Raw genomic sequence first — 24161 nt, 5'->3', positions numbered from 1 at the left:
CCGTCATTGTAAATAAGAATTTGTTCTTAACTGACTTGCCTAGTTAAATAAAGGTTAAAAAAATAAAAATAATAATACTGCAAAAAATGTGGCAAAGCAATTACGGTTTTGTACTGAATACAAAGTGTTATGTTTGGGGCAAATCCAACACATCACTGAGTACCACTCTCGATATGTTCAAGCATGGTGTTGACTGCATCACCTAGCCCTTGCCGATGACAAGCATGCCCATAACATGATGCAGTCAACACCATGCTTGAACATATCGAGAGTGGTACTCAGTGATGTGTTGGATTTGCCCCAAACATAACACTTTGTATTCAGTACAAAACCGTAATTGCTTTGCCACATTTTTTGCAGTATTATTATTTTTATTTTTTTAACCTTTATTTAACACATAAAACATAATAAAGAAACATAATAAAGAAACGGAATAGAGCTATGTACAGGCAAAATCCCAGAGGAAAACCTGGTTTAGTCTGCCAGACACTGGTAGATTAATTCACATTTCAGCAAGACAATAACCTAAAACACAAGCCTAAATCTACACTGGAGATTCTTTTTTGTTGAGAGCTCTAAATTCGGCTGAGAACATCACAGTAAAATGAAACCATGGTTGCTGTATTCACTAATGTGTCCCCTTTAAAATGCTGTTTCCCAGGCTTGGCTTTGTCGCTCAGAGGCAGAGGAAGTATATTATTTGTATGGATAAGCCAGAAAGTGTGACACACAACTCCCTACAAATGTTCATGTCAGATCCACAGTGTTAGTGGAAAGCAGGCTGAAGGGGCTTTCTGGACGCTGCGACGCTCACAGTGTTAGTGGAAAGCAGGCTGAAGGGGCTTTCTGGACGCTGCGACACTCACAGTGTTAGTGGAAAGCAGGCTGAAGGGGCTTTCTGGACGCTGCGACGCTCACAGTGTTAGTGGAAAGCAGGCTGAAGGGGCTTTCTGGACGCTGCGACGCTCACAGTGTTAGTGGAAAGCAGGCTGAAGGGGCTTTCTGGACGCTGCGACGCTCACAGTGTTAGTGGAAAGCAGGCTGATGGGGCTTTCTGGACGCTGCGACGCTCACAGTGTTAGTGGAAAGCATGCTGAAGGGGCTTTCTGGACGCTGCGAAGCTCACAGTGTTAGTGGAAAGCAGGCTGATGGGGCTTTCTGGACGCTGCGACGCTCACAGTGTTAGTGGAAAGCAGGCTGATGGGGCTTTCTGGCACTATAAGGCTCTGGACGCTGCGACGCTCACAAAGTGCTCTGTACACCAAAATATCAGTTGGAACTGGTCAAGAACCGCTCAAACATCGAAGAGTTAAACACAGACTGTGCTGATCCAGAATGCCTTCCATCCAGACTGACAGTCAGTTTAGAGAGAGAGAGACAATCATTATAACCCCAGCAGGGTTGCAGGTTAGCAATTATTGTCATGAGTCTTGTCCTGGAGGCAGAACTGGGTGATTTCACCTTAGATAGGCCGGCTGCAAAGTCAAAATTGGCTATATATTTTTGGAATTAGATGAGTTTATTAGTCACATGCATATGTAATTGCAGGGTACAATGAAATTCTTAAGATCAGAGCTCCAATAATGCAGGTCAGGTTAACAGATTGGTTAAGGTTGGGGTTAAGGTTAGGGTTAAGGTTAGGGTTATTGCCTGTGTCAGCTAGTGACCCCTCTGCAGAGCTGCCTCCAGAACAACATTCATGATGAAATACGCTAACCTGCGCAGGGTTCTGGTGTGTCAACAACCTTCCTCCTAAAGGCAGTAAACAGTGACAGTAAAGTCAACATCTGTAACAGTGAACTGTGTGCTGAGATAAAGCAGGCTGATGACGGCACTCCACTCTGTCCATGATGTGGGTGAATAACGAAACAGTTGTCAGCAGAAGGTAATGTGTTGCAGTGGCCAGAGACGTAGTTGGTGATGAGGACTGATAAGCAGACTACTGTCTGGACTTCTGCTTCTCATCTCCTGTCTGAACTTCTGCAATTCTCTGCTGGCTGCACTCCCTGCTTCCAGAACTCTGCAGCCTGTCTGGTGTTTGGCCTTTCCAAGTTCTCCCATGTCACCCCTCTTCTCTGTCCTGGCGCTGTCATTACCCTCGACCTCTACCCGTGTGGTGTGTTTCCTAGGTAATCTCTACCTGTGTGGTGTGTTTCCTAGGTAACCTCTACCTGTGTGGTGTGTTTCCTAGGTAACCTCTACCCATGTGGTGTGTTTCCTAGGTAACCTCTACCCGTGTGTGTTTCTAGGTAACCTCTACCTGCTAGGTAACGTGGTGTGTTTCCTAGGTAGCCTCTACCTGTGTGGTGTGTTTCCTAGATAACCTCTACCCATATGGTGTGTTTCCTAGGTAACCTCTACCCGTGTGGTGTGTTTCCTAGGTAACCTCTACCCGTGTGGTGTGTTTCCTAGGTAACCTCTACCCATGTGGTGTGTTTCCTAGGTAACCTCTACCCGTGTGGTGTGTTTCCTAGGTAACCTCTACCCATGTGGTGTGTTTCCTAGGTAACCTCTACCCATGTGGTGTGTTTCCTAGGTAACCTCTACCCATGTGGTGTGTTCCCTACACTCTTAGAAAATAGGGTTCCAAAAGGGTTCTTCGGCTGTCCCTATAGGAGAACCCTTTTTGGTTCCATGTAAAACCCTCTGTTTAAAGGGTTCTACATGGAACTCAAAAGGGTTCTACCTGGAACCAAAAATGGTTATTCTAAGAGTTCTCCTATGGGGACAGCCGAATAACCATTTTTTTCTAAGAGTGTAGGTAACCTCTACCTGTATCCTGTGTTCCCTAGGTAACCTCTACCTGTATCATGTGTTCCCTAGGTAACCTCTACCTGTATCCTGTGTTCCCTAGGTAACCTCTACCTGTATCCTGTGTTCCCTAGGTAACCTCTACCTGTATCATGTGTTCCCTAGGTAACCTCTACCTGTATCCTGTGTTCCCTAGGTAACCTCTACCTGTATCCTGTGTTCCCTAGGTAACCTCTACCTGTATCCTGTGTTCCCTAGGTAACCTCTACCTGTATCCTGTGTTCCCTAGGTAACCTCTACCTGTATCCTGTGTTCCCTAGGTAACCTCTACCTGTATCATGTGTTCCCTAGGTAACCTGTACCTGTATCCTGTGTTCCCTAGGTAACCTGTCCAAGACATGTACCTCAGAGGGTTGGACTGAGATGCACCCGCTGGACATCGCCCTGAACTGTGGTTATAACGCCAACAACACTGGAGATGACGTGAGTCCGGTTCTCCCCATCCTGTCTGCCTCTCTGCCACTTACTGAATAATGCTGTGTGCTGAGCGCTTAGTGCTTTTTGAGGTCGGTTCCATTATCAAAAAAGAATCACTGTTTTCGAATTTCGTTTTTACATTAAATGCACTATGCATTAAGTTGGTTGAATGCTGTAACAACACAGAATAAAACAATTAATACAAGTCCCATGATGGTAGTGACAGTCATTACTGCTGATCACTTATTAACCATCATTTCTTCACATTACTTTACTTTAATAAAATATTTCAGCTGTTGTGTATATTTGTTTTATTTGATGACTTTATTATGTTTTATTATTCCAAGTCATCATCTCATCTCTATAGAGCTGCTGTCTTTGCTGTCTGACAAAATCACTATTTTAGTATTTTTTCAAAGTAAATAAGGCATTCCCTTATGACTGCTGAATACCAACTATCAATCACTTAGATCATGTATTGGCTGGTAGAGACACCTCCCGAAGCATCCCCTCTCACCCTAACCCTAACCCTCCCGAAGCATCCCCTCTCACCCTAACCCTAACCCTAACCCTCCCGAAGCATCCCCTCTCACCCTAACCCTAACCCTCCCGAAGCATCCCCTCTCACCCTAACCCTCCCGAAGCATCCCCTCTCACCCTAACCCTAACCCTCCCGAAGCATCTGCTCTCCATCCCCTCTCGCTGGTAGAGACACCTCCCGAAGCATCCCCTCTCACCCTAACCCTAACCCTCCCGAAGCATCCCCTCTCACCCTAACCCTAACCCTAACCCTCCCGAAGCATCCCCTCTCACCCTAACCCTCCCGAAGCATCCCCTCTCACCCTAACCCTAACCCTAACCCTCCCGAAGCATCCCCTCTCACCCTAACCCTCCCGAAGCATCTGCTCTCCATCCCCTCTCAATCTAGCCTTCTTAGCTGTCTCTTTCATGTAGCAGGCCCAAAATAAGTTTTGATCACGTGGACTGAGAATAACATTGATGTATACACTGACACAGTGACTGAGTTCATCAGGAAGTGTATATGGGATGTTGTTCCCACCGTGACGATTAAAACCTTTCCAAACCAAAAACCGTGGATAGATGGAAGCATTCGCGCAAAAATGAAAACGTGAACCACCGCATTTAACCAGGGCAAGGTGACTGGGAATATGGCAGAATACAAACAGTCCAGTTATGCCCTCTGTAAGGCAATCAAACAGGCAAAACATCAGTACAGAGACAAAGTGGAGTCGCAATTCAATGGCTCAATCAAATCAAAATGTATTTGTCACATGCGCCGAATACAACAGGTGTAGACGTACAGTAAAAAGCAAATTTACAAGCCCTTAACCAACAATGCAGAATTTTTTTGTACGTAAAAAGGGGGAAAAATCTGTTACAAAATACATAAATAAATAAACAAAAGTAAGAACATAAGTAACACAATAAAATAACAATAATGAGGCTATATACAGGAGAGGCTATATACAGGGGGTACCGGTACTGAGTCAATGTGTGGGGGTACAGGTTATTTGAGGTAATTGAGGTAATACAGTGGGGGAAAAAAGTATTTAGCCAGCCACCAACTGTGCAAGTTCTCCCACTTAAAAAGATGAGAGAGGCCTGTAATTTTCATAATAGGTACACGTCAACTATGACAGACAAATTGAGAAAAAAAATTCCAGAAAATCACATTGTAGGATTATTTATTAATTTATTTGCAAATTATGGTGGAAAATAAGTATTTGGTCACCTACAAACAAGCAAGATTTCTTTAAGAGGCTCCTCTGTCCTCCACTCGTTACCTGTATTAATGGCACCTGTTTGAACTTGTTATCAGTATAAAAGACACCTGTCCACAACCTCAAACAGTCACAGTCCAAACTCCACTATGGCCAAGACCAAAGAGCTGTCAAAGGACACCAGAAACAAAATTGTAGACCTGCACCAGGCTGGGAAGACTGAATCTGCAATAGGTAAGCAGCTTGGTTTGAAGAAATCAACTGTGGGAGCAATTATTAGGAAATGGAAGACATACAAGACCACTGATAATCTCCCTCGATCTGGGGCTCCACGCAAGATCTCACCCCGTGGGGTCAAAATGATCACAAGAATGGTGAGCAAAAATCCCAGAACCACACGGGGGGGACCTAGTGAATGACCTGCAGAGAGCTGGGACCAAAGTAACAAAGCCTACCATCAGTAACACACTACGCCGCCAGGGACTCAAATCCTGCAGTGACAGACGTGTCCCCCTGCTTAAGCCAGTACATGTCCAGGCCCATCTGAAGTTTGCTAAAAATGCATTTGGATGATCCAGAAGAGGATTGGGAGAATGTCAGATGAAACCAAAATATAACTTTTTTGGTAAAAACTCAACTCGTCGTGTTTGGAGGATAAAGAATGCTGAGTTGCATCCAAAGAACACCATACCTACTGTGAAGCATGGGGGTGGAAACATCATGCTTTGGAGCTGTTTTTCTGCAAAGGGACCAGGATGACTGATCCGTGTAAAGGAAAGAATGAATGGGGCCATGTATCGTGAGATTTTGAGTGAAAACCTCCTTCCATCAGCAAGGGCATTGAAGATGAAACGTGGCTGGGTCTTTCAGCATGACAATGATCCCAAACACACCGCCCGGGCAACGAAGGAGTGGCTTCGTAAGAAGCATTTCAAGGTCCTGGAGTGGCCTAGCCAGTCTCCAGATCTCAACCCCATAGAAAATCTTTGGAGGGAGTTGAAAGTCTGTGTTGCCCAGCGACAGCCCCAAAACATCACTGCTCTAGAGGAGATCTGCATGGAGGAATGGGCCAAAATACCAGCAACAGTGTGTGAAAACCTTGTGAAGACTTACAGAAAACGTTTGACCTGTGTCATTGCCAACAAAGGGTATATAACAAAGTATTGAGAAACTTTTGTTATTGACCAAATACTTATTTTCCACCATAAATTGCAAATAAATTCATTAAAAATCCTACAATGTGATTTTTCTGGAAATTTTTTCTCATTTTGTCTGTCATAGTTGACGTGTACCTATGATGAAAATTACAGGCCTCTCTCATCTTTTTAAGTGGGAGAACTTGCACAATTGGTGGCTGACTAAATACTTTTTTTCCCCACTGTATGTACATGTAGGTAGAGTTATTAAAGTGACTATGCATAGATAATAAACAGAGTAGCAGCAGCGTAAAAAGGGGGTCAATGCAAATAGCCTGGGTAGCCATTTGAATAACTGTTTAGCAGTCTTATGGCTTGGGGGTAGAAGCTGTTAAGTAGCCTTTTGGAGCTAGACTTTGGGCTCCGGTACCGCTTGCCGTGCGGTAGCAGGGAGAACAGTCTATAACTAGGGTGGCTGGAGTCTTTGACAATTTTTAGAGCCTTCCTCTGACACCGCCTGGTATAGAGGTCCTGGATGGCAGGAAGCTTGCTCCCGGACAAGCTAAACACCTTCTTCGCCCGCATTGAGGATAGCACAGTGTAGCCGACACGGTCTGCTCCCTAGGACTGCGAGCTCTCATTCTCCGTGGCTGACGTGAGTAAGACATTTAAGCATGTTAATCCTCGCAAGGCTGCGGGCTCAGACCGCATCCCTAGCCGCATCCTCAGAGCATGCACAGACCAGCTGGCTGGAGTGTTTACGGACATATTCAATCTCTCCCTATCCCAGTCTGCTGTCCCCACTTGCTTCAAGATGTCCACCATTGTTCCCATACACAAGAAAGCGAAAGTAACTGATACAAATGACTATCGCCCCGTAGCACTCACTTCTGTCATCATGAAGTGCTTTGAGAGGCTAGTTAAGGATCATATCACCTCCACCTAACCTGACACCCTAGAACCACTCAAATTCGCATAACACCCCATATCCACGGATGATGCAATCGCCATCACACTGCACACTGCCTTTCAACATCATAGCACCCTCCAAGCTCATCATTAACCTCAGGGCCCTGCGTCTGAACTCCACCCATTGCAACTGGGTCCTGGACTTCCTGATGGGCTGCCCCCAGGTGGTGAAGGTAGGAAACAACGCCTCCACTATGCTGATCCTCAACACAGGGGCCCCACAAGGTTGCGTGCTCAGCCCCCTCCTGTACTTCCTGTTCACCCATGACTGCATGGCCAAGCACGCCTCCAACTCAATCATCAAGTTTGCAAACGACACAACAGTAGTAGGCCTGATTACCAACAATGATGAGACAGTCTACAGGGAGGAGGTGAGGGCCCACACTGCCTGCCCTCCAAGACACCTACAGCACCCAATGTCACAGGAAGGCCAAAAAGATCATCAAGGACATCAACCACCCGAGCCATGGCCTGTTCACCACGCTATCATCCAGAAGGTGAGGTCAGTACAGGTGCATCAAAGCTGGGAACGAGAGATTGAAAAACAGCTTCTATCTCAAGGCCATCAGACTGTTAAATAACCATCACTAGCCAGCCTCCATACAATTGTCCGTAGAGCTCCAAGACAGGATTGTGTCGAGGCACAGATCTGGGGAAGGGTACCAAAAAATGTCTGCAGCATTGAAGGTCCCCAAGAACACAGTGGCCTCCATCATTCTTAAATGGAATAAGTTTGGAACCACCGAGACTCTTCCTAGAGCTGGCCGCCCGACCAAACTGAGCAGGGAGGTGACCAAGAACCCGATGGTCACTCTGACAGAGCTCTAGAGTTCCTCTGTGGTGATGGGAGAACCTTCCAGAAGGACAACCATCTCTGCAGCACTCCACCAATTAAGCCTTTATGGTAGAGTTGCCAGACGGAAGCCACTCCTCAGTACAAGGCACAAGACAGCCCGCTTGGAGTTTGCCAAAAGGCACATAAAGACTCTCAGACCATTAGAATCAAGATTCTCTGGTCTGATGAAACCAAGATTGAACTCCTTGGCCTGAATGCCAAGCGTCACGTCTGGAGTAAACTTTTCACCATCCCTACGGCGAAGCATGGTGGTGGCAGCATCATGCTGTGGGGATGTTTTTCAGCGGCAGGGACTGGAGACTAGTCAGGATCGAGGCAAAGATGTACGGAGCAAAGTACAGAGAGATCTTTGATGAAAACCTGCTCCAGAGCACTCAGGACCTCAAACTGGGGGCGAAGGTTCACCCTCCAACAGGACAACGACCCTAAGCACACAGCCAAGACAATGCAGGAGTGGCTTCAGGACAAGTCTCTGAATGTCCTTGAGTGGTCCAGCCAGAGCCCAGACCTGAACCCGATCAACCATCTCTGGAGACACCTGAAAATAGCTGTGCAGCAACACTCAATCTGACAGGGCTTGAGCTGAGAATAATGGGAGAAACTCATTTACATTTACATTTTAGTCATTTAGCAGACGCTCTTATCCAGAGCGACTTACAGTTAGAGAGTGCATACATTTTTCATACTGGCCCCCCGCGGGAAACAAACCCACAACCCTGGCGTTGCAAGCGCCATGCTCTACCAACTGAGCTACACGGGGCCCGAGAAACTGCTAGGCAACAATCCAGCTTTGCCTGATCTTCAATATTTATATTACAAGTTACATACATGAAGTCACAACACCTAAAAACTCAGTTCTCATTGTTCATCCTCCTGTTCATTAATTTGCTCTAAAGACCCATGCTTTCTGCCTATGTGATCATCCAGGTACTTGCGACGGGTGAAGCAGCTGCCGCACACCTTGCACTCGTGTGGCTTCTCTCCAGTATGCGTCGGTGCGCGTTGAGAATACTGATCTGGGTGAAGCTCTTGGAACAGTCCTCACACTTGTATGGCCTCTCCCCAGTGTGTATTCTCATGTGGACTTTGAGGTCATTTGGGTTGACAAAGCTCTTCTTACACGCTGTGCACTTGGTCTTCTCTTGCTCTGCCAGATTTGGCCCCTCACTACCCGACACATGTAGCTTCAGATGCATCCGCAGGGAGTCCGGCCGATTGAAGGCCATGACGCAGTGTTCGCAGCTGAATGGTTTCTCTCCGGTGTGAATCATCTTGTGACGGTCCAAGTGAGACTTCTGGATGAAATGCTTCCCACACACATTGCACAGGTGTGGCCTCTTTTCCTTGTCCGTGTGGGAGTACATGTGGCGTTTGAGGTATGTGAGGTGGGTAAACTGTTGACCACAATCATTGCATATGAAGTCCTTTGTCCCCTTGTGGTGAACCTGCATGTTGTGAATCTTCAGGGTATTTTTGCTGCCGTAGTCTTTGCCACACTCTTCACAGTGGTAAGGCTTCTCCCCTGTGTGACGCTGAAGGTGCCTACTCAGCGCATCCCTGTTCGGCAGGACCTTTTCACAGAAACTGCAAATATGAAGTATTTTCACCCTTATCTTTTTCTCTATAGGTGGTCTGAATCTTATTATTGGTGCCTTCAAACCCGTGGCACCTTGCTTTTTGCCTTTCTTTTTAACAGTGACGTTTTCAGAGTCAGAGTTGGAATCTGACTTCACTATCTTCTTGCTCTTTGGTCCTCTTTTTCTCTTTGCACCTCCTGTTCTGTCTCCTCCTCTGGATGGTCAGAGCGGTGCCACTGTTCAATTAAGTCTTTAGGCTCCGTCTGGGAGTCTTGGTCTCCTCACATAGGTTCTTAGACTGAGTCTCAGCATCTTGGTCACTCTCCTCACTTAGGTTCTTAGAATGAGTCTCAGCATCTTGGTCACTCTCCTCACTTAGGTTCTTAGAATGAGTCTCAGCATCTTGGTCACTCTCTTCTTCATGTAAGTCCTTAGACAGAGTCTTGGAAACATGTTTGCCTGATACACCATCACTCTCTGCATCGCTGGCCTTCTTGGAAGGACTCTTGGATCTGTTCTTTCTAGATTTCTTAGGCCTCCTCTGTCTTTTTCTGAGGGTAGTGTCTTCAGCTGCAGCATGTTCTTCCATCTCGAAGTGGTCACTTTCAACTTCCCCCACATCTTCAGAGGGAGTCCTGGTTCTTACCTTTTTAGACTTGCTAAGTTTCTTTCTAATGCGAGTTTCTTCAGCCTGTTCTACCAACTCATAATGGTCACTCTCAGCTTTGTCCTCGGCACGAGGCTTAGTTATTTTTGGGGGGTTGCACTGTTTCCACCTCTTAGAAGCAGACGCCACTTCAGTCTCCCCCTCCACAACTACCTCCACCTCACCCCAAATACAGGTGTGCCAAGCTTGTAGGGTCATACCTAAGAAGACTCGAGGCTGCAATCGCTGTCAAAGGTGCTTCAACAAAGTACTGCGTAAAGAGTCTGAATACTTTTTTAATTTTAATTTTTATAAATTAGCAAACATTTCTAAAAGCCGGTATTTGCTTGGTCATTATGGGGTATTGTGTGTAGATTGATGCGAGAAAAAAAACAATTTGTCACGTTGTATACTGATAGAAGACAGGCGCAGGAATGGAATGGAATGCGTAATAGGGCTTTTTATTACTCTTCCCAACATTAGGTACGTCATGGAAAACGACGGGGACGACGCCCAAAACAAAGACGTATATATATACCACAGGGATGTAACCCAAACAAAAGAGTGAGGTGTAAACCCGTAATAACAAGAGCAAACTACGTGGTACTCACGAGACCAACGGACATGGGACAATAATCGACAAGGACAATGGGGAATAGAGGGCACATATATACAGTGCCTTGCAAAAGTATTCATCCCCCTTGGCGTTTTTCCTATTTTGTTGCATTACAACCTGTAATTTAAATTGATTTTTATTTGGATTTCATGTAATGGACATAAACCAAATAGTCCAAATTGGTGAAATGAGAAAAATAACTTGTTTCAAAGAAGTCAAAAAAATTAATCATGGAAAAGTGGTGCCTTGTTCGTCGGCATTCGTCGTCACCGGAGTACTAACCACTGCCGCCACAATCATCATCACAATTGTCTTGTCAATCACACACACCTGGTTCTATTCCCCTAATTAGTCCGTGTATAAGTGTTCCCTCTGCCCCCTTGTCCTTGTGAGTGATTGTTTATTTGTGGAGGTTAGTGAAGCTCGGTGGAGCTTGTGTATTGTGTATCGACGGGAGTATTTTTCCTGTGTACCTTGTATTTTCCAGTGCGCCTGTTTTGTGCCCTGGAGTGTGTTTGACGCAGTTCTGTGTAAACCTGTATTTTGCGGATTAAAGCCTGTTATTCTGTGATTTACCCTCCTGCACCTGACTCCTTCATCACCACCTCATCACAGGTGCGTGGATATGTATTCACCCCCTTTGTTATGAACCCCCTTAATAACATCTGGTGCAATCAATTACCTTCAGAAGTCACATAATTAGTTAAATAAAGTCCACCTGTGTGCAATCTAAGTGTCACATGATCTGTCACATGATCTCAGTATAAATACACCTGTTCTGAAAGGCCCAGAGTCTGCAACACCACTAAGCAAGGGGCACCACCAAGCAAGCGGCACCATGTAGACCAAGGAACTCTCCAAACAGGTCAGGGACAAAGTTGTGGAGAAGTACAGATCAGGGTTGGGTTATAAAAAAATATCCAAAACTTTGAACATCCCATTAAATCCATTATTTAAAAAATTGAAAGAATATGGCACCACAACAAACCTGCCAAGAGAGGGCCGCCCACCAAAACTCACGGACCAGGCAAGGAGGGCATTAATCAGAGAGGCAACAAAGAGACCCAAGATAATCCTGAAAGAGCTGCAAAGCTCCACAGCGGAGATTGGAGTATCTGTCCATAGGACCACTTTAACCCGTACACTCCACAGAGCTGGGCTTTACAGAAGAGTGGCCAGAAAAAAAGCCATTCCTTAAAGATAAAAATAAGTAAACACGTTTGGTGTTTGCCAAAAGGCATGTGGGACACTCCCCAAACATATGGAAGAAGGTGCTCTGGTCAGATGAGACTAAAATTGAGCTTTTTGGCCATCAAGGAAAACACTACGTATGGCGCAAACCCAACACCTCTCATCACCCCGAGAACACCATCCCCACAGTGAAGCACGGTGGTGGCAGCATCATGCTGTGGGGATGTTTTTCATCACCAGGGACTGGGAAACTGGTCAGAATTGAAGGAATGATGGATGGCGCTAAATACGGGGAAATTCTTGAGGGAAACCTGTTTCAGTCTTCCAGAGATTTGAGACTTGGACGGAGGTTCACCTTCCAGCAGGACAGTGACCCTAATCATACTGCTAAAGCAACACTTGAGTGGTTTAAGGGGAAACATTTAAATGTCTTGGAATGGCCTAGTCAAAGCCCAGACCTCAATCGAATTGAGAATCTGTGGTATGACTTAAAGATTGCTGTACACCAGCGGAACCCATCCAACTTGAAGGAGCTGGAGCAGTTTTGCCTAGAATAATGGGCAAAGATCCTAGTGGCTCTACAAAGTATTGACTTTGGGGGGGTGAATAGTTATGCACGCTCAAGTTTTCTGTTTTTTTTTGTCTTATTTCTTGTTTGTTTCACCCCCCCAAAAAATGTGCATCTTCAGAGTGGTAGGCATGTTGTGTAAATCAAATGATACAAACCCCCCAAAAATCCATTTTAATTCCAGGTTGTAAGGCAACAAAATAGGAAAAATGCCATGGGGGGTGAATACTTTCGCAAGCCACTGTACACATACTAATCAGGGGGAACCAGATGTGCGTAATGAGACAAGACAGTCCAGGGTTGGTGGTAATGAACCAGATCAGTGACCCCTAGAAGGCCGGTGACGTGGACCTCCGAAACTGGTGAACGGAATGAATGAATAGTACCAGGGGGATCCGTGACACAATTTAATCCATTTTAGAATAAGGCTGCAACCTAACAAAATGTCAGAAAAGGGTTTGAATACTTTCCGAAGGCACTGCACACATTTCTTTTTGATTCCATATGTGTTATTTCATAGGTTTGATGGCCTCTTTATTATTCTACAATGCAGAAAATAGTCAAAATAAAGAAAAACCCTTAATTGAGTAGGTTTTCAAACTTTTGACTGGTAATGTATATACACAAAAGTTTTTGGACAGCCCTTCAAATTAGTGGATTCGGCTATTTCAGCCAGACCCGTTGCTGACAGGTGTATATAATCGAGCACACAGCCATGCAATCTCCATAGCCAAACATTGGCAGTAGAATGGCCCATGCTGAAGAGCCGTCGTAAGATGCCACTTGTCCAACAAGTCAGTTCATCAAATTTCTGCCCTGCTAAAGCTTCCCCGGTCAACTGTAAGTGCTGTTATTGTGAAGTGGAAACATCTAGGAGCAACAACGGCTTAGCAGTGAAGTGGTAGGCCACCAAGCTCACAGAATGGGACCGCCGAGTGCTGAAGCGCGTAAAAATCGTCTGTCCTCAGTTGCAATGGAAGCAAGTCCCTGTAGCAATGTTCCAACATCTAGTGGAAAGCCTTCCCAGAAGAGTGGAGGCTGTTATGGTAGCAAAGGGGGGACCAATTCCATGTGAATGCCCATGATTTTGGAATGAGATTTTCGACGAGCAGGTGTCCACATACTTTTGGTCATGATAGTGTGTAATATATATATATATATATATATGTACTCCGGACTCCGACATTGCTCGTCCCTATATTTCTATATTTCTATATTTCTTAATTCCATTCTTTTACTTTTAGATTTGTGTGTGTTGTTGTGTATGTTAGGCCTACTGCTGCTAGGTAGCTCTCTCTCTGCTCTCCCCCTCCCCTCTGTCTGTCCTTGATTGCAGGAGTGAAGTCTGGTGTGCGGGAGTCAGGGTTCCAGCTGCAGCTCATTCACCATAATCACCTCAGCCTTTAAGACCCGGTCAAACTTTCCACTCATCGTCAGATCATAGTCAAGACGACCATGTTAGTCTCGCTGCCGACTCAACCTGGTTATTTTTGCTCTTTGTGTTTTTGGTCTGTTCTATTTACTTTTTCTCCTGTGCCACAGATATTTGGAACCTGACTCCTGCCTCCGCTTCACTCCTGCCACCACCATCCTGCTCTCCATTACCGGACCTCTCTTTTGGACTCACCACGGACACTAGGACATTACGGTACCACACCTGCCCTGATCTGGATCTGTTACCCTCCCTGTACCTGGACTTGCTCTTCCCATATATTTGGAAACCTGGACTTTGAACATTGTAAATAAACCTGTTAAAACTTCTCTGGCTTGGTGTACTTGTCTGCATTTGGGTTCTTATCCAGTTAAATCATAACAGTATGATCTGACCAACATGAACCCAGCAGACAGTAGCTCGGATACCACCCCAGAGTGCACTCAAATTTGGACTGCCATAGCCAATCAGGGCATTTTACTTGGCCAACATGATACCCTGTTTAAAACGATTGCTGAGGACAGTCAGGTGCTGCTTAATCAGGTTCAATTACTCTCCAATCAAGTATCTGCCCTTACTACCCCTTCAGCCCAGATCAGAGAGCCTTTTGTTCCTGCTCCAGAGCGCTATGACGGGAACATGGGAACCTGTGGCGATTTTTTGACTCAATGCTCGTTAGTGTTTGAACAACAGCCCCTCACCTACGCCTCAGAAAGAGCCCGTATTGCCTACCTTATCAACTCTACTAGCGGTTCCGCTCGTGCCTGGGGATCCGCGGTCTGGGAGAGTCAGTCGGACATTTGCAACGCTTACGTTGCCTTCACCACGGAGATGAGGAAGGTTTTTGACCACCCCGTACGAGGCAAGGAGGCTGCGAAACGGCTGTTTTCTCTTCGGCAGGGGCTCGTAGTGTGGCGGAGATGGCAGTGGAGTTTCGGACTTTAGCAGCAGTGAGTGGTTGGAATGACGAGGCATTACAAGGAGTGTTCATCAATGCTTTGTCTGAGACCTTAAAAGATGAATTGGTGTCATATGATGAATCGCCTACGCTGGATAATCTTATTTCACTCACTATCAGGTTGGATAATCGGATTCGGGAGCGCCGCCGGGAGAGGAGTGTTAGTTCCAAGCAACCTGTCTGTCATCAACAAACTCCTCCCTGCATCGTCCCTACGGAGAGAGCCGTGTCTTCCCGAGTCGATACGAGGAGGACTGAACCCGAAGCCATGGAGGTGGGTCGTGCACGGTTGTCCTCAGAGGAGCGTGCACGTCGTATTCAGGCTCGGGTCTGCCTGTATTGTGGAGAAGCTGGTCATTTCGTTCCTTCCTGCCCAGTTCGTCCGGGGAAAAGGGCCGGCTCATCATTTATGGGAGAAGTTTTGGTGAGCCGAGCAGCGGATTCTTCCTCTTCTCCCGCATTCTGCTCCAGGCATCCCTCCAGTGGCAGTCCCAGAATTTCTCTGTTAGTGCGCTGATTGACTCTGGTGCCGACGAAAGCTTTTGGATAGAGAGTGGGCTCAACAAATGGATTTGGAGACTGTTCCTATGGACTGTCCGCTGCAGGCTAAGGGTCTAAATGGACAATTGTTGACCCGCATTACCCATCAGACTGTTCCTGTTTGTCTTAGAGTGTCGGGAAATCATCAGGAGAACATTCAATTCCATATTATCGACTGCCCACAGACTCCCCTGGTCCTTGGTATCCCCTGGCTCATAAAACACAATCCACACATTGATTGGGTGACAGGTAGCATTGTTTCATGGAGCACTTTTTGTCATGTGAATTGTTTGTGTTCTGCTCAGACTCCTGCCAGTACTGTGCCTCAACCTCCACTGGAGTCCATGGATCTTTCCGCTGTTCCTGACGTGTATCATGACCTGGCATCCGTTTTCTGCAAACACAGAGCTACTTCTCTTCCTCCTCACCGGCCTTACGACTGCGCCATTGACCTCCAGCCAGGAGCCCCCGCTCCCCAGCAGTCGCCTGTACAATCTCTCCCGGCCGGAGACGGAGGCTATGGAGAACTACATTCGGGACTCCTTGGCGGCAGGTATTATGCGTCCTTCCTCGTCACCTGTAGGAGCGGGATTCTTTTTTGTTGCTAAGAAGGATAAGACCCTCAGACCCTGTATTGATTACCGTGGACTTAACAACATCACCATTAAGAACAAGTATTCTCTGCCTTTGATTAATTCTGCTTTTCCCCTCCTTCATGGTGCTACCATCTTTACGAAACTGGATCTACGAAATGCGTATCACCTGGTGCGCATTCGTAAGGGTGATGAATGGAAGACTGCCTTCAACACACCCTTGGGACATTTTGAGTATCGGGTTATGCCTTTTGGGTTGTCTAATGCCCCTGCTGTTTTTCAGGCACTAGTCAATGATGTCCTTCGGGACATGTTGAATCGGTTTGTTTTTGTCTATCTGGATGATATCTTGATTTTCTCAGAGTCCTCCCAGGAACATGAACTGCATGTGCGCCAGGTGTTGCAAAGGTTGTTGGAGAACAAACTGTTTGTGAAGATGGAGAAATGTGAATTTCATGTGTCTGAGACCTCTTTTTTGGGTTACATCATAGCTCAGGGGAGCTGCGGATGGACCCAGCTAAGATCTCTGCTGTCACGGACTGGCCAGCTCCCTCTACCCGCAAACAACTTCAACGATTCCTGGGGTTTGCGAACTTCTATAGGAGGTTCATCAAGGACTACAGCCGCATTGCGGCGCCACTCACCGCTCTCACCTCCATCTCACGACCGTTCGCTTGGAATGAAGGGGCCGAATCAGCGTTCGAAGAACTGAAACATCGCTCGCCTCGGCTCCCATTCTGATGCAGCCGGACCCCGACCGCCAGTTTGTCGTGGAGGTGGATGCATCCGACACTGGGGTAGGTGCAGTGTTGTCACAACGTTCTCCTGAAGATAACAAACTGCATCCCTGTGCTTTTCTCTCAAGGAAACTTTCTCAGGCAGAGAGGAATTATGATGTTGGAAATCGTGAACTGCTCGCCGTTAAGCTGGCTCTCGAGGAGTGGCGACATTGGTTGGAGGGGGCGGAACAACCCTTCATCGTTTGGACGGATCATAAGAATCTGGCTTACCTCCAGTCAGCGAAGCAGCTCAACCCCGTCAAGCCAGGTGGGCACTATTTTTTGGGAGATTCAATTTTTCTCTGTCTTACCGTCCTGGGTCACGCAACGTCAAGCCTGACGCCCTGTCTCGTGTTCATTCGGCTGTTGATACTGGTAGTAACCCTGAACCCATTTTGCCTCCTACCTGCAGTATTGCAGTCATCACATGTGACATCGAGGGGATTGTTAGACAGGCTCAACATCAGCAAGCTGACCCTGGGAGGGGTCCTCCTAACCGGATGTTTGTCCCTGAGTCTGCTCGCTCCCAGGTACTTCAGTGGGCTCACTCGTCTCCCCTTACCTGTCACCCTGGAGTTTCGCGGACCCTTGACTTTGTGCGACGGAAGTTCTGGTGGGCCACGATGGAGGCGGACACTCGAGCCTTCATTGCTGCTTGTACGGTATGTGCACGAAGTAAAAACTCCACCCAGGCCAGCGCTGGTCATCTACGACCTCTACCTATACCCAGCCGGCCCTGGTCGCATATCGCTATGGATTTTGTCACTGGACTTCCCCCTCATCTGGTAAGACTGTCATTCTTACGGTGATTGATCGTTTTTCTAAGTTCGCTCATTTTTTGGCCCTACCTAAACTGCCCACTGCCAGAGAGACGGCTGATATTTTGGTTGAACATGTGTTCCGCTCTCATGGTCTACCCACGGATATTGTCTCTGACAGGGGTCCCCAGTTTGTCTCCCAGGTGTGGAAAGCTTTCTGTAAAGCTTTGGGCATTACATCCAGCCTGTCCTCTGGATATCACCCCCAGACCAACGGGCAAGCCGAGAGAGCGAACCAGGAGATGGAGACCGCTCTTCGCTGTGTCACTGGGTCTAACCCTGGGTCATGGAGCTCCATGCTCCCCTGGGTGGAATATGCTCATAACACCTTGACTAACGCTTCCTCTGGTTTGTCTCCTTTTCTGTGTGCTCTGGGTTATCAACCTCCCCCTGTTCCCTTCCCAAGAGAGGGAACTTGCGGTACCCTCGGTGCAGTCCCACATGCGCCGCTGCTTCAAGGTCTGGAGGAAGGCCAGGGTAGCTCTGTCCCGAGCTTCGGCGTACATGCAGAGGCAAGCCAACCGTCACCGGTCCCAGGCTCCCGGTTACTCTCCTGGTCAAGAGGTATGGCTGAAGTCACGGGACCTTCCATTGAAGGTGGAGTCTAAGAAGATGGCGCCTCGTTTTATAGGACCGTTCAAGATACTGTCTATTGTTAACCCCCTGCGCGGTTAAGCTACAGCTTCCTGCCTCCCTACGGGTTCATTCCACCTTTCATGTTTCCCAGATTAAGCCTGTGTCGGTTAGCCCTTTGTGCCCGCCCTCTCGTCCCCCTCCTCCGCCCAAGATCGTGGGTGGGGGGTCCGGTCTACACTGTCCGGCGACTTCTGGATGTTCGCCGCCGAGGTCGTGGTTTCCAGTACCTGGTGGATTGGGAGGGTTATGGTCCCGAGGAACGTTCCTGGGTGCCCAGGAGCTTCATTGTGGATCCTGATCTGGTCCGAGAGTTTCATAGGTTACATCCCGATAAACCCGTCGGCCGCCAGGTGGCGTCCGTAGAGGGGGGGTACTGTTAGGCCTACTGCTGCTAGGTAGCTCTCTCTCTGCTCTCCCCCTCCCCTCTGTCTGTCCTTGATTGCAGGAGTGAAGTCTGGTGTGCGGGAGTCAGGGTTCCAGCTGCAGCTCATTCACCATAATCACCTCAGCCTTTAAGACCCGGTCAAACTTTCCACTCATCGTCAGATCATAGTCAAGACGACCATGTTAGTCTCGCTGCCGACTCAACCTGGTTATTTTTGCTCTTTGTGTTTTTGGTCTGTTCTATTTACTTTTTCTCCTGTGCCACAGATATTTGGAACCTGACTCCTGCCTCCGCTTCACTCCTGCCACCACCATCCTGCTCTCCATTACCGGACCTCTCTTTTGGACTCACCACGGACACTAGGACATTACGGTACCACACCTGCCCTGATCTGGATCTGTTACCCTCCCTGTACCTGGACTTGCTCTTCCCATATATTTGGAAACCTGGACTTTGAACATTGTAAATAAACCTGTTAAAACTTCTCTGGCTTGGTGTACTTGTCTGCATTTGGGTTCTTATCCAGTTAAATCATAACAGTGTATTATACTACTGCACTGTTGGAGATAGGAACACAAGCATTTCGCTACACCCACTAAATATGTGTATGCGACCAATAACATTTAATTTGATTTAGGTGCACAATGGATTATGGTCATTGTAGTTAATTACTGAGCTAAACTATGTAGAATATTGGCCTGTTGGAAACTACAACTCCCTAATACATTGCACCTTTCAGGCTTGATCTGATTTATCTCTAGAATAACTTAACAATGTGCGCATTGAGCTCACAGAAAAACATTGAACAAAATGGAATTCAAATAATTGAACTGATTATTAATTACTGAAATGTCGGTTCATGTTCAGCACTACTGACTCTCTATCCATCTGTCCGTCTGTCTGTCTGTCTATCTGTCTGTCTGGTACTTGCTGAATAAAACACTATAAAAGTCTGCCTCCTCAGGAATAGAACCCAGTAGGGAAGCATCAAAGACAGGGAAGCGAGAGAAGAGGAGAGAACACAATCTCTTTAGTTTCTCTGTGGGTGGCAGTCAGTCTGGTGTGACTGGAGATGGTCCCGATGATTGCAAGGTGTCGTGGATCTCTCTCTGTTTCCGGTGTGGCTCATCATCATTACCTCAACCGCTGGCTGGAGCAGATTACAGTTCAACATAATGTCTCCATTATCTTTTCTACATCTTACAAGTCAATGAGTCTGACGGTCTGTATCCCAGTGACAGTGGAGGGCTTGACTTGGCTGATGCATATAGAACTAAAATTAAATGATAGTTTAGATAACAGAATAGTGTGTGATTTGTTCTCTATATGACGTCATGAAGACCTCTTATGGTGTTAATCTGAATATTTACGTTCACTTGAACCCTGCAGAGTCTGATCAACCAGCTGATGGAATATTCATAGCAGGGGTGTCAAAAATACTGTTATCAAGCTGGACACAGTGAAGAGACTATAATGACTGTTATCAAGCTGGACAGAGTGAAGAGACTATAATGACTGTTATCAAGCTGGACAGAGTGAAGAGACTATAAATGACTGTTATCAAGCTGGACAGAGGGAAGAGACTATACATGACTGTTATCAAGCTGGACAGAGGGAAGAGACTATAAATGACTATTATCAAGCTGGACACAGTGAAGAGACTATAAATGACTGTTATCAAGCTGGACAGAGGGAAGAGACTATACATGACTGTTATCAAGCTGGACAGAGGGAAGAGACTATAAATGACTGTTATCAAGCTGGACACAGTGAAGAGACTATAAATGACTGTTATCAAGCTGGACAGAGTGAAGAGACTATAAATGACTGTTATCAAGCTGGACAGAGGGAAGAGACTATACATGACTGTTATCAAGCTGGACAGAGGGAAGAGACTATAAATGACTGTTATCAAGCTGGACACAGTGAAGAGACTATAAATGACTGTTATCAAGCTGGACAGAGGGAAGAGACTATACATGACTGTTATCAAGCTGGACAGAGGGAAGAGACTATAAATGACTGTTATCAAGCTGGACACAGTGAAGAGACTATAAATGACTGTTATCAAGCTGGACAGAGGGAAGAGACTATACATGACTGTTATCAAGCTGGACAGAGGGAAGAGACTATACATGACTGTTATCAAGCTGGACAGAGGGAAGAGACTATAAATGACTATTATCAAGCTGGACACAGTGAAGAGACTATAAATGACTGTTATCAAGCTGGACAGAGGGAAGAGACTATACATGACTGTTATCAAGCTGGACAGAGGGAAGAGACTATAAATGACTGTTATCAAGCTGGACACAGTGAAGAGACTATAAATGACTGTTATCAAGCTGGACAGAGTGAAGAGACTATAAATGACTGTTATCAAGCTGGACAGAGGGAAGAGACTATACATGACTGTTATCAAGCTGGACAGAGGGAAGAGACTATAAATGACTGTTATCAAGCTGGACACAGTGAAGAGACTATAAATGACTGTTATCAAGCTGGACAGAGGGAAGAGACTATACATGACTGTTATCAAGCTGGACAGAGGGAAGAGACTATAAATGACTGTTATCAAGCTGGACACAGTGAAGAGACTATAAATGACTGTTATCAAGCTGGACAGAGGGAAGAGACTATACATGACTGTTATCAAGCTGGACAGAGGGAAGAGACTATAAATGACTGTTATCAAGCTGGACACAGTGAAGAGACTATAAATGACTGTTATCAAGCTGGACACAGTGAAGAGACTATAAATGACTGTTATCAAGCTGGACAGAGGGAAGAGACTATAAATGACTGTTATCAAGCTGGACAGAGTGAAAAGACTACAAATGACTGTTATCAAGCTGGACAGAGTGAAGAGACTATAAATGACTGTTATCAAGCTGGACAGAGGGAAGAGACTATACATGACTGTTATCAAGCTGGACAGAGGGAAGAGACTATAAATGACTGTTATCAAGCTGGACACAGTGAAGAGACTATAAATGACTGTTATCAAGCTGGACAGAGGGAAGAGACTATACATGACTGTTATCAAGCTGGACAGAGGGAAGAGACTATAAATGACTGTTATCAAGCTGGACACAGTGAAGAGACTATAAATGACTGTTATCAAGCTGGACACAGTGAAGAGACTATAAATAACTGTTATCAAGCTGGACAGAGGGAAGAGACTATAAATGACTGTTATCAAGCTGGACAGAGTGAAAAGACTACAAATGACTGTTATCAAGCTGGACAGAGTGAAAAGACTACAAATGACTGTTATCAAGCTGGACAGAGGGAAGAGACTATACATGACTGTTATCAAGCTGGACAGAGTGAAGAGACTATAAATGACTGTTATCAAGCTGGACAGAGTGAAGAGACTATAAATGACTGTTATCAAGCTGGACAGAGGGAAGAGACTATACATGACTGTTATCAAGCTGGACAGAGGGAAGAGACTGTAAATGACTGTTATCAAATTGGACAGAGTGAAGAGACTCTAAATGACTGTTATCAAGCTGGACAGAGTGAAGAGACTATAAATGACTGTTATCAAGCTGGACAGAGTGAAGAGACTATAAATGACTGTTATCAAGCTGGACAGAGGGAAGAGACTATACATGACTGTTATCAAGCTGGACAGAGGGAAGAGACTATACATGACTGTTATCATGCTGGACAGAGTGAAGAGACTGTAAATGTAGGTCCATTATAATTTCTACACAGTTTTTATTATTTGGTTTAAGTAATTTCAATATTGATTGAGATCGTTTTCCCCATCAAAAATAAATACTGGAACTGGATTGAATGGCTCCCCGCCCAAATGTAATGGCTCCCCGCCCAGATGTAATGGCTCCCCGCCCAGATGTAATGGCTCCCCGCCCAGATGTAATGGCTCCCCGCCCAGATGTAATGGCTCCCCGCCCAGATGTAATGGCTCCCCGCCCAGATGTAATGGCTCCCCGCCCAGATGTAATGGCACCCCGCCCAGATGTAATGGCTCCCCGCCCAGATGTAATGAATCCCCGCCCAGATGTAAAGGCTCCCCGCCCAGATGTTTGACACGTGATTCATAGACTCCAAGAGACAGAAACACTCTGAATTCACACAGAACTAAAGTGTACTGAACCAGAAACACAGAATCAGAGTGTTCCAGAACTATAGAGAACCACAGTGTTCCAGAACCAAACAAAGTGTTCCAGAATGATAGAGAACCACAGTGTTCCAGAACGATAAAGAACCACAGTGTTCCAGAATGATAGAGAAGCACAGTGTTCCAGAATAATAGAGAAGCACAGTGTTCCATAATGATAAAGAACCACAGTGTTCCAGAATGATAGAGAAGCACAGTGTTCCAGAAGGATAGAGAAGCACAGTGTTCCAGAAGGATAGAGAACCACAGTGTTCCAGAATGATAGAGAACCACAGTGTTCCAGAACGATAAAGAACCACAGTGTTCCAGAATGATAGAGAAGCACAGTGTTCCAGAATGATAGAGAAGCACAGTGTTCCAGAAGGATAGAGAAGCACAGTGTTCCAGAAGGATAGAGAAGCACAGTGTTCCAGAATGATAGAGAAGCACAGTGTTCCTGAACAATAGAGAAGCACAGTGTTCCAGAAGGATAGAGAACCACAGTGTTCCAGAAGGATAGAGAACCACAGTGTTCCAGAATGATAGAGAAGCACAGTGTTCCAGAACAATAGAGAAGCACAGTGTTCCAGAAGGATAGAGAACCACAGTGTTCCAGAAGGATAGAGAACCACAGTGTTCCAGAAGGATAGAGAACCACAGTGTTCCAGAATGATAGAGAACCACAGTGTTCCAGAATGATAGAGAAGCACAGTGTTCCAGAAGGATAGAGAAGCACAGTGTTCCAGAAGGATAGAGAAGCACAGTGTTCCAGAAGGATAGAGAACCACAGTGTTCCAGAATGATAGAGAAGCACAGTGTTCCAGAACAATAGAGAAGCACAGTGTTCCAGAAGGATAGAGAACCACAGTGTTCCAGAAGGATAGAGAACCACAGTGTTCCAGAATGATAGAGAAGCACAGTGTTCCAGAATGATAGAGAAGCACAGTGTTCCAGAAGGATAGAGAACCACAGTGTTCCAGAAGGATAGAGAACCACAGTGTTCCAGAAGGATAGAGAACCACAGTGTTCCAGAAGGATAGAGAACCACAGTGTTCCAGAAGGATAGAGAACCACAGTGTTCCAGAATGATAGAGAAGCACAGTGTTCCAGAAGGATAGAGAAGCACAGTGTTCCAGAAGGATAGAGAAGCACAGTGTTCCAGAAGGATAGAGAACCACAGTGTTCCAGAATGATAGAGAAGCACAGTGTTCCAGAAGGATAGAGAACCACAGTGTTCCAGAATGATAGAGAAGCACAGTGTTCCAAAACTTCAGCATCCATCCTGTTTGTTGAGGCAGAATGGCACGTTGTTGATCCACATTGACCAGGTCTCTTCTCTTTGCCTTTCTCTCCTCAACACCA

The 24161-nt window shown here is 46.1% G+C and overlaps 1 protein-coding gene across 1 annotated transcript in view; it reads left to right on the top strand.

Moving 5' to 3' along the window:
• Nucleotides 1-24161, top strand: part of vipr1b (vasoactive intestinal peptide receptor 1b) — a 295279-nt gene that overhangs the window by 120031 nt on the left and 151087 nt on the right. The window contains exon 3 of the mRNA XM_045221440.1: nucleotides 3134-3234. Coding sequence (XP_045077375.1) covers nucleotides 3134-3234 — 101 coding nt within the window. The remainder of the gene's footprint in view (nucleotides 1-3133; nucleotides 3235-24161) is intronic.

Source organism: Coregonus clupeaformis, chromosome 7, assembly GCF_020615455.1.
Source record: "Coregonus clupeaformis isolate EN_2021a chromosome 7, ASM2061545v1, whole genome shotgun sequence".
Classification (NCBI taxonomy): domain Eukaryota; kingdom Metazoa; phylum Chordata; class Actinopteri; order Salmoniformes; family Salmonidae; genus Coregonus; species Coregonus clupeaformis.
The sequence above is the reverse complement of the archived record's forward strand: the minus strand, read 5'-3'. Positions and strand labels throughout refer to the sequence as shown.